Below are 14,854 nucleotides of genomic sequence, written 5' to 3' on the forward strand. Positions count from 1 at the left end.
AAGTGAGTCCCTGAGTGTTTTTAAACTTTCCCCAAATCCCTGTGGGCTTTTGCAATCACCTGGGAACAAGATAGAGAGGAGACTGCAGGAGAAATCCCTCAACTCTTCCTGCTGTTTGTGAGATGTAAGGGGCACTAAATTGTAACCCAGGGGTTCCCAAACTAAGGTTGGTGGGCTGGATGTGACCCCTTGAGAAAGCTCAGAGAATTCTTGGGGCTCCATCTCATCTGGCATATTCTTTTTTTTTTTTTTAATTATTACCTTCTGGCAGTTGATACAGGGTGACAAAGACAAGGACAGACAGACTGAAGGATAGCTTTTATCCTAGAGCTGTGGCTATGTTGAACTCTGTGGTGGGATGTGTGTGTTGGGTTGTAAGTTTTTTGGAGTGTATGGCCATGTTTCAGAACCATTCTCTCCTGACATTTTGCCTGCATCTATGGCAGCCATCCTCAGAGGTTTTGGAACATGGCCACATACCCCAAAGAACTTACAACTGACAACAACCCAGTCATTCTGGCCATGAAAGCCTTCGACAATACAACATGCTTGTTGTTTTGTGGTGTGTGCAGGGGAAGGCATAAAACATTGTTGTATAATAGCACAATGACATATGAAGCTATTCTGATCATTTCGTGACTGAGACACACTGGAAGTTTTTACTTATAGGTTGATATAGTATTAGCTGCTGTTGAGAAGGTTGGAAGTCACATTTGTTTTTTCCCCTTGTTTCCCACCCCCCTTTTTTCTTTTTGTGTCTATTTTTCTCTTTCTTTTCTTGTCTCTTTTTCTGTTTCTTGTTATTGTAAGTCTTGTTTTTTACTATATTTAAAATGGCGAATAATTTATTTTTACAAAACATAAGCTGAATGTGACTTCCTTCAAAAGTTCTAATGGACACTGGTGTAATGATGCTGTGTTTTCTATTCTAAGACTGGCACAAAGATACTGAACAGAATGGAAAAGTGACGTTTGAGTCATGTCTCCATAATAGAAACCACTTGTTTTCTCATGGGACTAAAATAAATAAATAAAGAATTTTTTTTTGTGATACTGTTCAGTCATCTGGGCAAGACACCAATATATACACCACATATTGAGGTCTTGCATCTCATTGTTGTATCTTTAGGGTCAAGGTGTGGTTCGTGAATGGTTTGATATCTTATCCAATGAAATAGTTAACCCAGACTATGCTCTCTTCACTCAATCAGCTGATGGTAAGCTAATATCTTCCTTTGTTATTCCTAGCCACTTGCTGTTTCTGCTTATTTTTTTATTATTATTATTAAACTTTATTTGTACCCCGCTAGCATCTCCCAGAGGATTCGATGCGGCTTACACAGGCCGAAGCCATAACAATACAACATAACAATACAATCAAGCAAATCAAACAATTAAAACAAATTAAAGCAAAATAAACAACAAGCACAGTACATTAAAACACAATAAAACTGGGCCGGGCCAAAAGGTGGGTACAAGGATTAAAAGTGCTGATTTGACAGGAGGTGTATAGAGGATTACTAGGGCAAGTACGATGTGCGATGTGCAGCAATAATTGGTTCTGGTAAAGTGCTTGTGGGACTCGGTAGTGGAGATTTCCTAATCTGGGAAGGCGCATCGGAAAAGCCAGGTTTTAAAGTTCTTTCTGAAGATAGCCAATGAAGGGGCCTGTCTAAGGTCTTTGGGGAGGGTGTTCCAGAGTTGGGGGGCCACTACGGAGAAGACCCTGTCCCGCGACCCCACCAAGCTCGCCTTTATTTATGTCTTATTTTTCACCCTGTCCTTGGCCACAAGGAAGCACTACAAAAATGAAAAGACATACAGATACATTTTGGAAAAAAGTCAGTATAATTAAATGTGATTTGCATATTGGTTAAAAAATTAAAACTATCACAACTCGTCTAGGTTAATATAGAACAGGAAATTTTGTTTCTTCTCAAAAATATTCTTGTACTCTGAAGGCTTTAGATTTGAACCTGAATTACCCATAATTTTTGAGGCAAGAAATGAAATGATGGAAAGTCATGTATAGGATTTGAAGTTTGTTATTTGATTACATGTGTCATGAATTAGGGTTCCTCATTTTTCATCTTAAGGCAGCTTGAATTAAAACCATGACTAGGGGTTGGAAAAGTAGCTAGACCAAACAAGCAAGGAAAAGGAATGCTCTCTCTCCCAGATCAATATTTTTTGCTTTCTCCCATGGAAGCCTACTTTTGGAAGAGGAAAGCCTCTCTGAAGGCTTTCCACTTCAAAAGGTTGGTTTCCATTTGTAGAAGGCAGTGTTCTAACTTGCCATAAGCTTAGCCTATCTGTTTTCACAATGCCCAAACAGAATTTACCCATGGACTTACCCTCATCCAGAAGATACCTTTCGCTTGCATGGATCCATGCAAGATGTTTCTCAGCAGTACTTTCTGATTTTGGGTTACATTACAAAATATAAAGGATGTGGAGTCTTCCCATGAAGACCTATGCCACAATACATCTATTAAGTTTTTGTTGTTTTGCTACAATATGTTGATGTGCTTATTTATCTAAAACAATGGTTTTCAACCAGTGGGTTCCCAGGTGGTTTGTCCTACAACTCCCAGAAATCCCAGCCAGTTTACCAGCTGTTAGGATTTCTGGGAGCTGAAGGCCAAAACATCTGGGGACCCATAGGTTGAGGACCATTGCTCTAGAATGATAGAAATCTATTTTTGTATATTCCAGGCATTCAAGAGAGCATTTGTATGCATTTTTAATTAAAGATAATTTCTGTTGAATTCAGTATTGGTTTTTGCTAAGTTAGCTTTGGATCTTCACTTTTGAAGTGAAACTTTGATTTTCAATTAAAACTATATTTGGAGTTTGTTTCCAAAATCAAAAAAAAAAAAAAAAAAGAAAAGAAAAGAAAGAAAGAAAGAAAGAAAGAAAGAAAAGAAAATGAGTTATAGCTGGCAGCATATTGTTGGCTAGGAGTAGTATATTATATACTGATCAAAACTATTAACATGTATCAAATTACTTTGATATAGAGCCTGGAAAATTGTATTTTATAGAAAAAGAATGCACATTAGCACGTTTTTTCAATTGTTGTAAAATGTGTTGAGATGGATCTGGAAACAAGTTCCACATATGTCTTATATACATTTTGCTTCCTTTTAATTTTATTTTTTGCCTGTGCTGAAATACAGGAATTTTGTATGCCTTTAGTTATGTGATTTCTTTCTTTTTTGCAGAAAGCAAAATGAAGAGCAGTGCTGTAAACATGTTAAACATAATGCTTCTTGTTTTTATAGGAACCACTTTCCAGCCAAATAGCAACTCTTCAGTTAATCCTGACCACTTGAATTACTTTAGATTTGCTGGACAAATTTTAGGTTTGGCCTTGAATCACAGACAACTGGTAAACATTTACTTCACAAGGTCATTCTACAAGCATATTCTTGGTATGTTTCTATTATGCTTTTACTTTTTCTCGCTAGATGTTTAACATTCAACTGAATGTATAGATGTGTAACATAATTAGTCCAGCTACATTGATTTTTAGAAAAAAATACCTTCCATCAATTTCCAAGCAAAGCAATAGTTGCAATGTTATTTTTCAAATAAAGGTTCAGCTGTATTGTCGAAGGCTTTCATAGCCGGAATCATTGGGTTCAGCTTTCCAGTATATCTACAGAATAAGGAAATAATCTGACATTATAAACTAGCATTACACTGGTGTTGCAGCAGATTTCTGAAAGCATTTATATAGAACACATTCCACTTGATGTTACAGCTTCTCTCTGAAATAGACCAATTTGACTTGCAATATTATATATGGATGAAGGAAGTCAAGTGTGACAACCGCATTGTAAGGGCTGAAGGCTTTCTATTAGAAGTTGGAATCTCCTGGGGGGCTCAGTTCATATTCTTAACTACAGCACTTAATGTGCTGTTTTGTGGATGCAGCTTTAATGTTCAATATGTGCCTCATTTTGTGGCAACAAAACACCTCATAACAAAATCAGTGTTTTCTTTGTGGTTTCCCCCCATGTATCCTGCACTGTTTCCTTGTGTCTGTAGAGGGCAGTCCTTTACCATTAATAGAACCAGTTCATGAACTAATATGAACAAAATGTTTTTGTTGTGTCTGTTCTCCAAGGCATTCCTGTAAACTATCAGGATGTGGCATATATCGATCCAGAATATGGGAAGAACTTGCAGTGGATTCTAGATAATGATATCAGTGACCTGGGGCTAGAGCTGACCTTCTCTGTTGAGACAGATGTATTTGGAGCAATGGAAGAAGTGCCTTTGAAACCAGGGGGTGCAAGTATACTCGTCACACAGGAAAACAAAGTGAGTTGTTTTGAATTATATTGTCAAGGTGGAAGGAATGTAAGTAATCTCTTACATTCCTGTGGCAAGAATATTGATGCCTGGCAAAATAAGGCTTGTAACAGCAATTCTGTTACTCTTTTGTTTTAGCCTGACTTTCCAAAAAACAAAAGCTATTGAATGTAGCATGTGAAACTTCATTTCATATACGTACTGAATCTGACCATGATTTATTGACAAGTGCGTACTCTCTTACGTATACACTCTTACACACTTCCCACATAAAGACAGATGGACTCACTCTTTTCTTTCCTCTCCCGTTCCTTCCCATCTGTTACTCTAGTTAAACCTATTAAAATGTAAGCTGCTAAAAGAGACTTCTTACACTTAGACACACACTGGCACATAGTCTCAGTCTGTTTATCCTTTGAAAGGAAGCACCAACGTCAGAGTTGGGTAGTGGCTTGTATACTTACTTTCTTAAAATGTAGAACTGTCAACCTTACCTAAGCTTTAGCGTGAAATCGTTGCCAAGGACATTTCATGGTTTAAACGTAAAGAAATTACATGCAAACTTAATAAACTACCACACTGAAATAAAGCTTTTGAAGTAAGTACTGCCATGTATTAATTAATTTGAAATATATTCCTTCAGGTGCTGCAGTTGAAGTAATGTTTATATATAAAGAGTCATTGTATTATAGACTTAGGCTTCATGGACCATTGAGTCCAGCCTCCTGTTCAATACATGACGCACCCCAGCAGGTAGCTCTCCAGGTTCTTTTTAAAGATGTCCATAGAAGGACACCTCACCATCTCTCTGGGCAGCTGGCTTCTTTGTTGAACCTTTCTTGCTATCAATAAGATTCTTCTAATGTTCAATCAAAATCTGTTCTCCTCTAACTTCAAACCATTAAATCCCATATAATGGAACTAATTGCCATTAAAACCCCATGATACCTTTTAATGCATTTAGAGTGTAATAATATTCACCCATCAGTTTTCTCTTCACATAGTTGAACATGCCCAGCTCTGTCAACCTTATTCATATGTTTTGTTCTCCATACTTCTTACCTTGCCTGTTACCCTTTTCTGAAACTGCTCCAACTTTTCTAATCCTTCTTTAAAGGAGGTCCCATGAACTGAACACCATACTTCAGATGAGTCTTGACCAGCACAGAATATAATGGGACAATATATAACTTCCCTTGATTTTGCTGTGAATATATTGGAAACCGCTTTGAGTCCCCCCTAGGGTGAGAAAAGCGGTATATGGAGCAGCCTCCATGCCTTGTGCGTCCATGCCCCATGCTCTTGTCCGCTTTGGGAGATTGTTGTTCGCTTTTATCTTGTCCTCTTTTAGGAATTTTAGGTTAGTGGATTTTGTGTAGTTTTTTATTCCTGGTATGTTTGGCTTAATGAAAAGGGAGAGGGAGAGAGAGCAAGAGAGGGAGGGAGGCTGGAATGAGTACAGTATGAGGAAAATGATGATTCTGCCTCTTCACTTTGTAGTTCCTGGCCACAACTTTGTGCTTCTGCCATTGGGCCACAACTTTGTGCTTCTGCCATTTTAAAATTGATCTTTCTTTATTGTTCCATGTGAATATGCATTAATACATTATTTGTTATTTATAAATCACATTTTCTAATTTAAAAACATGTAAACATATAGGGGGCAACTTCGGGGGGGGGCAGAATAGAGTAATAGCATTTCAGTGCACTTTGGTGGAAATTTTGCTTTGAGATAAGAGAAATTTGAGTTAAGAGCTCAGTCATGTAACAAGCTTTTAACTCACAGTATCACTGTATTTGCTTTATAAGAGTACTGCTGGTCCCTTTTTGCATGTAAAACTACTGAGCCATGTATACCCATCCTATGCTTATGCATTTGGTGTTTGTTGCCTAAATAAATGTTTGCATTTTTCTCTATTGAATTTCATTTTCTTAATTTCTGCCAAAATTTCTAGTTTATATGGGCCCTTTTGAATTGTTCCTATCTTCCAGTGTGTTGGTAACATCTTTCAGTTTAGTGTCATCTGCATAACGCAAGATAAGGATTCCCTCTACTTCATCATCTAAGTCACTGAAAAAATGTGGAAAAGTAATGGTCCTAAGATAGAATTCAGGGACACTCCACTTGAGACCTCATTCCACTTTGAAGCACAGCTATTGATGACTGGGCAAGGTTTTCCAAGCTTTTTGAATGTTTTGGTGGGAAAATGGCAGTAGCAGCCAGGGGTGGCTAATTTTACAATATTTCTAGGGATATTCATCAATCTGTGTTATCTATTTTGCTCTATCATGTATAGATTAAGAAAATGTTTGTCATGTTAGCCACTGACCACTTGGTGTCACTTTACTTTTGCTTTTTCATTTTAGTATTTTTATGTATATTTAACAACTCATCATGATCTTCCAAATATTTTATGCTATTTGGTAGTGCATTCTGCAAAATCTGTATGAAAATAAACAACCAGGGCATTGAAGAATTGAATTGTTGGTGGCCTGTGATATAACGTCCATCTATTTATTGTGCCATTTGTATATCATTGTATGTGTGGAAGAATTAAAAGCAGTGCATCATACAACCAATAAAATGTAGAGTTGCCCTTAAAGTGACCCACTTCAGCTTGGGAAAGCCACCTCATGTTCTTCACAGATCTGAACCATCAAAGAAGCACAATACTTGGTAAAGTGAGCAGAAAAGGCAAGGGTCCAATCCTAGAGAAATTGTTTAATTGAGAATTTGCTTAATTGTTTTGGAATAAAGAATTCCAAATCTTGACACTGAAGAATGAGTGCCCCTTTGGTTAACCGTTTTGTTTTCAATTAGCATTAAAATTATGATATTCTCCCCTTGAGGTTTTTGTTGTTTCTCTGCCAGTGTAGCTATAGCTTTAGATTAAATTATCATTTGAGTGAAGATGATTGTGGCAGTTGTAGAAGAACTTTGGTGCTAGTGTATTTTGCAGAACTGATAAAACTACATCTGCGTAATTAGTCTGTTCTTTCAACATTGATACTATAAATAAGCTGTTTGTTGTACAGCAGTGCTTGTGTGTAAGATGTTCTATTCTAATTTGAAATTAGCCATTGGATTTTTCCAGTATGGTGGCTGATTACTCTTTCATTGCCAGATGGAAAAACAGTAGTTATGTTTGCAGGAATTGAGAAATTTAAAACTATTGTATGAACAAATCATGAAGAGAAGGGACATCATGTGCTTTGGGAATAGTAGATCGGGGGAAGAATATTGGCCCTTATTTCAGTATCAACCTTCCTCTGAAGAACCTGTATTATATATACAGCAACGAGTTTGCCCCATGAAAAATGAAGCCTCAGAAGAGAGTTTGGTATAAATCCTATATCCTTTAATTCAGTTTCTTTGACTTTGCCATTATGTTGCCATGTAACTGGGTTTTTTTAAAAACTCTTTTTGGGTCTAATAGAAGTAACAGAATATTTGAGAAGCATAAGTCAGAATTGTATTACCTCAGGGATTTTCCTATCTTCTTTTAATTATGTCCTGCATTCCTTCAGATAGCTTACCTCAGCACCTGTTAAGCTGTTGGAGGATAAAAAATGCTCCCATTTCAAACAGCTTTGAAATACAGGTGTTCTTCAAATGTGAACATCTTGTTGATTATAAAAGTGGGGCTCTGGGGATTTTTCCAAATGTGTTCAGAACGTTCAGTACCTTTATGGCAAAACAAAATGTGTGATTGAGTTTCACAGAGATACTGATGTATGCGTGTGTGTGGCTGCACATACTTCTGTCCTTGACAGCCTCAGTACATGTGTATGGTTATAGGGGGAAAAACAACAATGAAAAACAAATCATTCAATTTTAATTAATATTTCTGCTTAATCTGGACTTTCTTATTGCTAGCTTCCTGGAATCATAGTTTGGATGGAAGGGTGGGCATATGATAAGATGGGAAAGACTTAAGGCAATTTAAAAATACCCCTTTGCATGTCTGTCTGCAGTTCTTCCATCTTCATTAGTTAGACCCACATCAGCTTACTTTTCCACAGAAGAATTAAAGCTTGATTAAGACGACAAACCAAGAGACTGAATTATGAAGGGAAGATGCTGCAGGGAAGAGAAAAATCTGGAATTAATTTCTTTGGGAGAAAGTGTCTCGCACCTTTTTCAGTTCTGGTTTTGAAAGCAGGTGTTTGCTTTACTGTGCTGTGGCATATCATAGAAGTGAGGTTAATTTTCAGAAAGAGAGGAGTCAGCCTTCAGTATTACTAGCTTTTGCCATTAATTCTGTGAAAGGGACAGAATTTCATTGTTGTCTTGAAAAGGAAAGGCTCTGTGCATTCCTTCAGAGGCACCCTCAGCAAGAATACATTTCTTGTCAGTAGAAATAATTGTTGGATACCAGGTTAGTAATTGGATGGGAGATCACAAATCAATTCCAGATGTTGTAGGGCACATTTCATAGGAAGAGGCTGGCAAAACCACCTTTTGTGCACGCCTTGCTTAAAAAAAAGCCTGATGAAATTCATGTGTCACCATAAGTCAGTAGGTGACTTGAAGGCATATACACACACTGGAGCTTGTATATAATTTAGTAATTCATGGTTATTGCAGGGGAGCTGTTTGAAGTAGGCATCTCAACTGCCAAACTTAAAGTTTAGAAGTAAGGGATGCAAAGTGAAAGTTTGAACATCCAGGGCCATAAAGTCGAAGGATGTTGCTTTCTTGTGTCATATGCCATGGATGGGATTTTACTCAAATGCAATGTTATTGAAGGATGAAAAAGCCTTTCTCATGTTCATCAGACTTAACCAAGGCTGATGTATACTGGGTTCACTAGCTTCCCAGAGACCTGAAGAAGGAAGGCTCCATGACAGAGCACTATAATTGCCAGTCAGTGTATAGGTACTAATTTGTTGAAGCTGCACCAAGACTTCTTTTCCCTTTCTTGATCTTGTGTAGTAATTTCTCATGGGCAAGGACTTTTTATGTGAAGCTCCACTTTAATGAAATTATAGAAATAATAACACCAATGCTAATGTTCTTTGCAATAAGTGTTTCGGTGTAGAGGGAGTTAACTAAAAGCAAAAAGAAACTCCTAACTGGCAGAATTCTCTTTGCTGTGAATAAAGTATGCTTCCACAGTAAAACAAAAAACAAAACAAAAATGGTTTTATTTATTGTCAGAAGCGAATTGAGAATACAGTTAGAACACATAAGAAACCATATACAAAATTAAAAACTTGGCATTATGCTAAATTTCCTTTGACCAGAAGCTGGCTACTTAGAGTGCCTCTGGTGTTGCTATAAGAAGGTCCTCCATTGTGCATGTGGCAGTGCTCAGACTGCATTGTAGTAAGTGGTCTGTGGTTTGCTCTTCTCCACACTCGCATGTCATGGACTCCACTTTATAGCCCCATTTCTTAAGATTGGCTTTGCATCTCGTGGTACCAGAGTGCAGCCTGGTCAGCACCTTCCAGGTCGCCCAGCTTTCTGTGTTCCCAGGAGGGAGTCCCTCATCTGGTCTAGCCACTGGTTGAGGTTCCAGGATTTAACCTGCCACTATTGAATTATTGTTTGCTGAGATGTTCCTGCGAGTGTTTCTGTAGATTTTAGAAAGCTATTTCTTGATTTAAGTCGTTGGTACGCTGGCTGATATCCGAACAGAAGATGGGCCAGAGATGTCAATGCCCTGGTCCTTTCATTACTGGTTGTTACTTCCCAGCAGATATCGGGTGGTAATAAACCGTACAATTTCTCCAGCGGCGTAGGGTATAGAGCCACGTCCACTGTTTTAATGTGGTGAGATGTATTCCACACTGGGCATGTGTATTCAGTGGCAGAGTAGCAAAACTTGCTCGCAGCATAGAACCAAACAAAAAAGGATGAAGCTAAAATTTCATTGTTAAGGATAGCAGTGAACACAATTTCATTGCAGATGATTCAAAAGAGATAAAACCAATATTGAAAATGAAACTATGCTTCTTCAGAGTTTGTCTCCAGATTCTTCATGTTCTTTATTATGTTGTTTGAAAGGAGACCAGGTTTTTAAGAACACATTCTTGTCTTGCATTTCTGCATGACTCTAGATGTAAAACCAAGCTATAGCGATAAGAAATTTTATTGCTGGTAAAGAATTTTAGAGATAGAATGAGATTATTACAGGTTGGGAAGTCTGACCATATCAAATTAAATCTGAGGGAGCACTGAAATGTAATTCTCTTAGTGGTCTCCTGTTGCTGTACCACTTGCATGGTAGTACTTGTTAGCCATAAAAAAATTGGGAATGGTTGTAGCAGAATTTAGCAGATAAGAGACCAGAGAAAAAGGTAGCTTTTAAATATATGCACAACACTGTTAAAACCAAAAATATTTTTTTATAGTCAACAAAGAGTAGGAATTAATTTAAATTCGATATGTAGATATTGGAGTGATTTTCTTTAAAATTATGAATCACTTGTCAATATGTTGAATTTGGGTGGTTTTTTTTTTTTTTTGGAATTCTTTATTCTCAAGTGAAAACGTTATGCTAACATAATCAATAATGTGTATCAAGATGAGTAGGGAAAAGCATGCCATCAATGTCAACATATGGCAGTTTCATCCTCCACTGTCTGAAAAGCAAGGAGATCTGTGTGATCTCCTGTCAAGTTCTTGTAGCAGCTTTTTGGGAACAGATTTCTGCTCATCACACACGAGAATTGCACATGATCTCATTTCAGTTTTGCACTTCTTATAAGGGTCGTAGTATCAACGGGAGAGGTGAAAGGCAGAATCTTAAAGGCGTGTAGCCAACCATTTTCTTAAATGTGTCAGTTTCAAATCTGAAAAGGATATGCCATAAACATGACACACTGTGGTTGCCTTTCTGAGTGAAGATGGTAATAAGGTCAAGGCATTAGGGAACAGTTTATAATATTATTCCATCCTATTTATTCCATCAAATCACTATGAAAGAAGAGTTGTGAAAAAAATAACTTATTCAATTGTCAGTTTGAATGTGGGCATAGTACAAATTATTAAAGCAAACTTTAACCCATCCACATTGTTTCACTGTCTTAGATTTCTTTCACTGTAAAAAAGGTTGGCTCAGCCTTCTCTAACTAGATGCCTGTGGACTACAACTCCTTGCCACTCTTGCTAGCCATGTCAGCTGGAAATAAAGGAGATGTGCTCCACATTTTAAGGGCAAGTCACATTGGGAAAGGCCGCTGTGAAACTCTTCATACTGTACAACCATATATACCAGGTGTGGACAAACTACCGGCTATTAGGAATTGTGGGTGTTGAAGTCCCAAACACCTGTAGGGCTGAAGTTTGCCCAGCCCTGATATATACTCATGCATAAATGGATGACAGATTTTGGGACCGAAATGACAGATTTTGATATGACCCATGGATATGTCGAAGGTCAATCCATAGAGAGGAAAAGCACTGATCCTCCCTCAGGGCTAGTGGTCCCTGGATAGTATTACCATTTCCCCACTTAGAAGTGGCACCATGGCATAGAGAATAGGAGTCGGTGGTTCTTTTAGTTTCTCTTGGGACACATTGTTGCCATTTGCCACTCTACTCAGAGAAAGGAATTTTAATTTTTTTTTAATAAGAGCTAACACACAGTAATCACATTGACTTGTGGATACAGTTGACAAAAGATTTTTGAGCTGATATTTTTTACTAATATTTCTAGACTTACACATTAGCAGAACAGGGTAATTCAGACTTAAGTAGGTGATCCTAGAAGAGGTGGGGTTTTTTTTGTAGTTAAAATGTGCTATTTATTATGTGTTAGCAGTATTTCAGCAATATCTTTCTGTTCAGAAATATCAGCAAATGTGGATATGCCCTTTATTGCTCCTTGCAGAAATGAAGTAGTTATGTGAAGCTAATGCTCCAGAGGGAACCCTTTCCCCAGCTTTTTGTTATTTTTTCTAACTGTTCATTGCAGTTATTGCTGTGCATATTATGTCTTCCATTACAATTAAAGTCAGTGAAGTATTGCTCTCACTTAAAGATTAAGAAAATGTATGTGCAAGTAACATGTGAACGATAACACTGGGGAATACTTTTAAAATGCCAAGAACCACAAAAACATAGCATTAATGGATCTCAAAACTCTTCTTGTAATTTCTCTTCTTTAATCTTTAATCACGTTTTTCTTGGCTGTTGTAGTTGTTTGTAGTTTTACTAAAATTATTTCAGACCATCTCTTCCACTCAGTGGGATTTTGTAATCTTTCTGAAAATCCTGTATTAGGCATCCTTTTGTTCAGACTCCTCTGCATTTAGTTTTCAAATTGTATTGAAATGGTTTTAAATTAGTGACTAAAGCATTTGAACTCTAATTAAACTGAAAGTGTGATATTAACATTTTTTTTTCAGGCAGAATATGTTCAACTTGTTACTGAGCTTCGAATGACAAGAGCCATTCAGCCACAGATAAATGCTTTTCTGCAAGGCTTCCATATGTTCATTCCACCACCTCTGATACAACTATTTGATGAATATGAACTGGTAAGCAAATTAAAGCATTCACATTGAAAAAAAGTATTCCTTTTCATGAATGGCGCAGAAGCTAGTGATCTCGAAAGACCACATTTATTAACTTGGAGTAAAAGGTAAAAGTAAAGATTTCCCCTTACATTAAGTCTAGCCATGTCCGACTCTGGGGAGTAGTGCTCATCTCCATTTCTAAGCTGAAGAGCCAGCATAGTCCGTAAACACCTCCAAGGTCATGTGGCCAGCATAACTGCATGGAGCGTTGTTACCTTCCCGCAGAAGTGGTATCATATTTAACTTGGAGAGGGTTTTATTTTTAATTTTATTGGAGGCTTCAGGTGTTTTTGGTGTTTCAGAAGTTGTTGTGTGACTCAAGTGTCTGTTTTCGGTAATGAGAAAATCTCACGTTGATTTGAATTCATAGTATTTGGTTATAATTTTGAAATAGTACTGAGCTGGTTTCCTTAAAAACAACAGATTAATACAACATTAGACCAACAGTGAATTGATTTGAAATAAAAATTGGGAGTGGTAGAGTGTTGTCTTCATTTTCTTGCTTCTGTGCCTTCTTTTTTGAAGGAACTCCTGCTTTCAGGCATGCCAGAAATCGATGTGAGTGATTGGATAAAAAATACAGAATACACAAGTGGCTATGAAAAAGATGACCCAGTTATTCAGGTAATATCTCCATGGGATGTTTGCAGACAATTATGAATTTCAGAGACTTGTTTTTCTAGGCTTGGAACAAAACTCTTTAAGTCTCTGGTATCTTGGGAATGAAGCATAATAGAGTTGTTTGAGTCAAGTGGAAATTAATTTCCATAACTTAAATCACATGTTCAGCTTTTGAAGCATGGTTGTTTTTTATTTCTATTTAATATTCAACAAAAAATCCAAGCTGATTTCTTTTTCATCTAGTGGTTTTGGGAAGTTGTAGAAGAATTGTCTCAGGAAGAACGGGTTTTGCTGTTACAATTTGTCACCGGCAGGTGAGTATCTTTTTGTTTGTTGATGCTTTTGAAAAAAGTTGTAACTTTCAGTGCAAATATTTTGCTAATACTGTTGAAATGTATCACATCATTCAACCTGATATATACAATCATTTAATGTGGTTAAGATACCTGGTTTACTCATGAATTTTAGCTGGTTAACCAATTTATGAGTACACCAGGTTTCTGACACATTTCAGGGTGGGGTTGAACTTTTAAACCTCCGCCCCCTCTGGCTAGGGCCCTGCATGTATACATTTTTCTTCCAACTTACTGTACCAGCAATACTTCATTTTTAAAAAATCCTTTTAAGATCTTAACATGCTATAAATTTCAATTCCTATAACTATGTTAGCCGCTATTCCATCTGCATATTGCAATCAATATGCTTAAACCTTCTTAACTTTTTCTATCATATCCCATGAAATCTTCAGATAACCAGTAACTCACTATATTCTCCATCCAGATGTCCCAGGACTTCAAATCAATTTTGGTTATAATTCTTATAGTAGCATTGAATAAAAATGCTTTAGTGGTTCTTTTGATATTTGGCTGGTAGCCTGAGTCATCAAATGAATTATCTTTACTTTGTTGTAGAATCAAGGGCATAAGAAACCCATGAATTTTATCTCAGGCTTATTGGTCTATGCTTTCTAACATCTGTTAATTTAGAAAACAGTTGCCACTTTGCCAGTTATTTTAGCAAAAATTCAATATACCTATGGGCTGATATACACAAATTAAGATCTTCTAGCATGGTTTCTTTGTGTCTATGTTTGGTTACTGGGGTAGATTATAGAAAGAAATAGATCATAAACAGTGGTTGAATGCTTCAGGGCAGAACTTAACCAGACTGTTGTTTCTAAGACCTCAAAGCTCAGCTGGAAGTGAGGTGTTATAAGACATCCCCCATAACTGCAGGATACCCACTACACTAGATCCTCCTGTCTATAGTTCTTCCACAATGTATTAGCCCATTTCACATCAAATTGCAAAAGATATTGATGAAACGCAGTGACATGAAAGTGGGTTCTTGGGGAACTCAGTCAATATTTTCTGTGAGAAAGACATAA

The 14,854-nt window shown here is 37.1% G+C and overlaps 1 protein-coding gene across 1 annotated transcript in view; it reads left to right on the forward strand.

Annotated features, from left to right (window-relative positions):
* HACE1 (HECT domain and ankyrin repeat containing E3 ubiquitin protein ligase 1) overlaps positions 1-14,854 on the forward strand; it is a 53,996-nt gene that overhangs the window by 26,087 nt on the left and 13,055 nt on the right. The window contains exons 17-22 of the mRNA XM_060753094.2: positions 1,130-1,217; positions 3,285-3,434; positions 4,133-4,329; positions 12,676-12,807; positions 13,372-13,470; positions 13,711-13,781. Of these exons, the coding sequence (XP_060609077.1) occupies positions 1,130-1,217; positions 3,285-3,434; positions 4,133-4,329; positions 12,676-12,807; positions 13,372-13,470; positions 13,711-13,781 (737 nt within the window). The remainder of the gene's footprint in view (positions 1-1,129; positions 1,218-3,284; positions 3,435-4,132; positions 4,330-12,675; positions 12,808-13,371; positions 13,471-13,710; positions 13,782-14,854) is intronic.

The sequence above is a fragment of the Anolis sagrei genome, chromosome 1 (genome assembly GCF_037176765.1).
Source record: "Anolis sagrei isolate rAnoSag1 chromosome 1, rAnoSag1.mat, whole genome shotgun sequence".
Classification (NCBI taxonomy): Eukaryota; Metazoa; Chordata; class Lepidosauria; order Squamata; family Dactyloidae; genus Anolis; species Anolis sagrei.